At 27.8% G+C, this 3,963-nt stretch overlaps 2 protein-coding genes across 2 annotated transcripts; both read left to right on the plus strand.

Annotated features, from left to right (window-relative positions):
• The first annotated feature begins 509 nt into the window (after nucleotides 1-509).
• Nucleotides 510-821, plus strand: LOC111627942. The gene has a single exon (XM_023371642.1). It carries the CDS (start codon nucleotides 510-512, stop codon nucleotides 819-821), a length of 312 nt encoding a protein of 103 aa, XP_023227410.1.
• A 112-nt stretch (nucleotides 822-933) lies between these two features.
• Nucleotides 934-1,668, plus strand: LOC111627943. The gene has a single exon (XM_023371643.1). It carries the CDS (start codon nucleotides 934-936, stop codon nucleotides 1,666-1,668), a length of 735 nt encoding a protein of 244 aa, XP_023227411.1.
• Nucleotides 1,669-3,963: the final 2,295 nt, after the last annotated feature.

Genomic DNA, 3,963 nt, shown 5'->3' on the forward strand with positions numbered 1-3,963 from the left:
GATAACCGATTATGTACGAAAAAATATATTAACTTATCCCATGTTGAAATTTTTCTCCGTTGCGTGTCGCTTCGCGTTGAATTTTCGTCGATGTTAAACCTAACAAAGACTATTGTATCGTTAAAAATTATTTTTTTATTTTGTACAAACAAAATAAATATATTGAAAAATATAAAAATAATAAAAAATTATACTTCAGATGTTAATTTAGTATCAAAAACGTAAAATATTTGAGTAACCCAAGACATAGCCAAAGATTGAAGCGCCACAGCACTGGCGAAAATTTAAATTTGCCGACTGAAATTCTTTCGGATGATTGACTTTCGGAAAATCGACGCTCTACTGTAGTTCGTTTGATTCTCAGCAATTCTAATCATTTTCAGCGGCAGGTGTTATATAGCAATTACTATGGTTGTTGAAATACTGAATATAAATGGGGTTTGCTTTCAAAACCTCCGCGGGCGAAGTCGCCGGTAACAGCTAGTAACTTATAAATATATGGATGGGTCATGAGTCAATATTTGCCTTATGGAGAATTTGAATGGATCAATGAAGATATAGATGTAACACAGATACCAGGTGATTCGGATACTGGATATATATTAGAAGTTGACCTGAAATACTCTAAGAAACTTCACAGAAAGCATTCAGATCTTCCTTTAGCTCTAGAGAATAGAATACCAGATGGATCAAAACAATCTAAGCTGTTAACCACTTTATATGATAAAAGGAATTATGTGATTCATTATAGAAATCTAAAACAATATTTGAAAATGGGGATGAAACTCAAAAAGGTACATAGAGTTTTAAAATTTAAATAATCGGATTGGTTGAAGAAATATAGATCTGAATACTAAAATGCGAACCAAAGCAACTAATGATTTCGAAAAGGACTTTTTTAAAGTAATGAACAACTCTCTGTTTGGAAAGACAATGGAAAACATAAGGAAGAGAGTTGATCTCAGGTTATTTTGTGATGCTAAACAAGTAGTCGCTAAGCCGAACTTTAAACATCGAACCATATTTACTGAAAACCTATGTGCTATTCACATGAATAAGACAAAAATATACTTCAATAAACCCATCTACGTGGGAATGAGCATATTAGATCTTTCAAAGTATTTAATGTATGATTTTCATTATAATGTGATGAAACCTAAATATGATGATAATATAAAACTGTTATATCAAGACACCGATTCTTACATTTATAATATAAAAACTGATCATTTCTATCAGGATATGAAAAGAATTATTAATTACTTTGATACATCAGATTATAAAGAAGATAATGAATATGGTATACCTAGAGTAAACAAGAAAGTTTTAGGTAAAATGAAAGATGAGAATAATGGTAAGATAATGACTAAATTTGTGGGATTAAGAGCAAAAATGCATGCCTTCAAAGTTGAGAATAAAGAAGAAAAGAAAGCTAAAGACATTGAGAAATGTGTAGTTAAGAATAAAATATCATTTGAAGATTATAAAGACTGTTTATTTAATAATATAAAGCAATGTAGAACAATGAATCTAATTAGAAGTAAAAAGCATAAAATTTATTCTATGAAGGCAAACAAGTTAGCATTATCACCACATGATAATAAGAGACATATATTAGAAGATGGTATTCATTTATTAGCATTAGGTCATAAATTTTTTCTTACATAAATGGACTCTAGAATAAAAAGGGATATTGATTGGTATAATTTTTCAAAACGAGCGAATTTAATAGAAGATCTAATAAGAAAATTTAAAGATGAAGTTAACTGGGATTTGATTTTAATATTTCAAAAGTTACCAGAACGTTTCATAAGAGAATTGATTGATTGAAGAGTTAATTGGGACTCAATATCTCAAAGGCAAAAATTGTCTGAATTTTTTATTAACGAATTTAAAGAAAGTGTGAACTGGAAAAAAATATCAGAACACCAAAGTCTCTCTGAAAATTTTATAAGACATCTGATGATAAGGTTAATCGGCAACTCATCTCTACAATCAAACATTATCTTCGGAATTTATTCTAGAATATGCAAATAAAGTGAATTGGGATGCTATATCTCGATTTCAAAATTTAGATAATGAGTTTATTATTAAATATGCTCTAAAATTAAATTTAAATTCACTTTTAAGATATCAAACCATATCGGAACAATTACTCGAAGACTTAGATCGATTAAATGTATTAGACTGGAAAACAGTTGTTAAATATCAAGAATTATCCGAAGATTTTATTATAAAACATAAAAATAAAATTGATTGGTGTGATATTATTTTAAAGAAAAGGTTCTCCAACGAATTTATTGAAAATAATTATAAAAATATAGTTGTTTCATTGTTAGCAAGAATTTGTAATAAATAATCTTNATTCGAGAATATGCAAATAAAGTGAACTGGGATGCTATATCTCGATTTCAAAAATTAGATAATGACTTTATTAGAAAAAATGTTTTAAAATATAATTTAAATTCACTTTTAAGATATCAAACCATATCGGAACAATTACTCGAAGACTTAGAACAATTAAATGTATTAGACTGGAAAATAGTTGTTAAATATCAAGAATTATCCGAAAATTTTATTATAAAACATAAAAACCAAATTGATTGGTGTGATGTTATTTTAAAGAAAAGATTCTCCAACGAATTTATTGAAAATAATTATAAAAATATAGTTGTTTCATTGTTAGCAAGAATTTGTAATAAATAATTTTTCCCCTATATAAATGGAGACTGATGTTCATAATGTTGAGTCAGTATTAATTTGCTACGGTGGGAAAGTAAGGAATTATTATATTTGGAAGGATGGAAGCGGGCATTTTCTTATCTTGGATTATGTTGATACACTTCAAGGTAGATTTTTACGTACACCACAAGAAAGATTTTTACATATTGATAGATGAGCCAGATTTTGAGTGTTTCAATATTCATTAAATTTTTCCCTATATAAATGGAGACACTGAAAAAACTAAACAATATTGGTAAACTTCAAAATACTCCAACAAAGAAATTAAACGAGTTGCAAATTGATTACGAATATCCAATTCATTATTTTAAAACAGTATCCACTCGTTTTCGTGATAAAAAGTTAGTAGTTCTTAGGGACACTGAATGGAATGAATTTCAAGTTTTTCTACGTGATCGATTTAATAAAAAAAACAATGCATAAGGATTTAGATAATATGACTGATTTAAAATTTATATACAGGGGTATGAAAGATTGTGGGAATATGTATAAAGCGTATGTTATTGAGTTTGACTTTTTTTTATATTTACTTTTTTGTAATAAATGACTTGATTAAATTCACTAAATTTAATTAAATTCAATGAATTAAACAGGCTTTAAATAACACTTGGAATCAATAACATTTTATAGGTTTTGATTTTTGTTTAAATTCAGTAAATTTTACTTTTGATTTTGATTAAATTCATTTAATTTTACAGGCTTTTAAATTTTTGGGGGAGAACCGACATTATTATACTATTAGTATAATAATGTCTATACTATTAGTATACTGTAGTAGGCCAATACCATAAGCCACTGTGGCCCTACGTGTCTTTATGCAGCGAGAGTGTAGCGAAATGACGTCACGAGCAGTGTTGGCCAATTAGAAACCAGTTTCAGTGTGTTCGCTGTAAAGCGCTTCTCGAGCCCTGCATAAAGAAACGCGGGGTGGTACACACTTGTTTGAGTTTATCGTCGAGTTTTCGATTGTCATTGTTTCCAGTCAGGCAACTGAAATCTTTGGTAAGTAAATTTATACATTTTTTCCAATATAAAGATTACAATGATTTAATGTTAGATTACAAATGATTTATTATTAGATTGGTGTTTTCAATAAAAAAATTTTCCTGATAAAATTTCCGTAAAGGTTGTTATAAAATATTTCAATAACGCTTTTTTTCATGTTTATATATTTTTTAAAATTTTTTCTTCATTTTTGCAAATAAATCATTGTAAATTGTT

Source organism: Centruroides sculpturatus, unplaced genomic scaffold (assembly GCF_000671375.1).
Source record: "Centruroides sculpturatus isolate CEXI.00-Female unplaced genomic scaffold, Cexi_2.0 scaffold507, whole genome shotgun sequence".
In the NCBI taxonomy this organism is placed as follows: Eukaryota; Metazoa; Arthropoda; class Arachnida; order Scorpiones; family Buthidae; genus Centruroides; species Centruroides sculpturatus.

Excerpts from the sequence above, each read along its gene's own strand:
- LOC111627942 (XM_023371642.1), top strand. The coding sequence starts at position 510 with ATGAGTCAATATTTGCCTTATGGAGAATTTGAATGGATCAATGAAGAT.
- LOC111627943 (XM_023371643.1), top strand. The coding sequence starts at position 934 with ATGGAAAACATAAGGAAGAGAGTTGATCTCAGGTTATTTTGTGATGCT.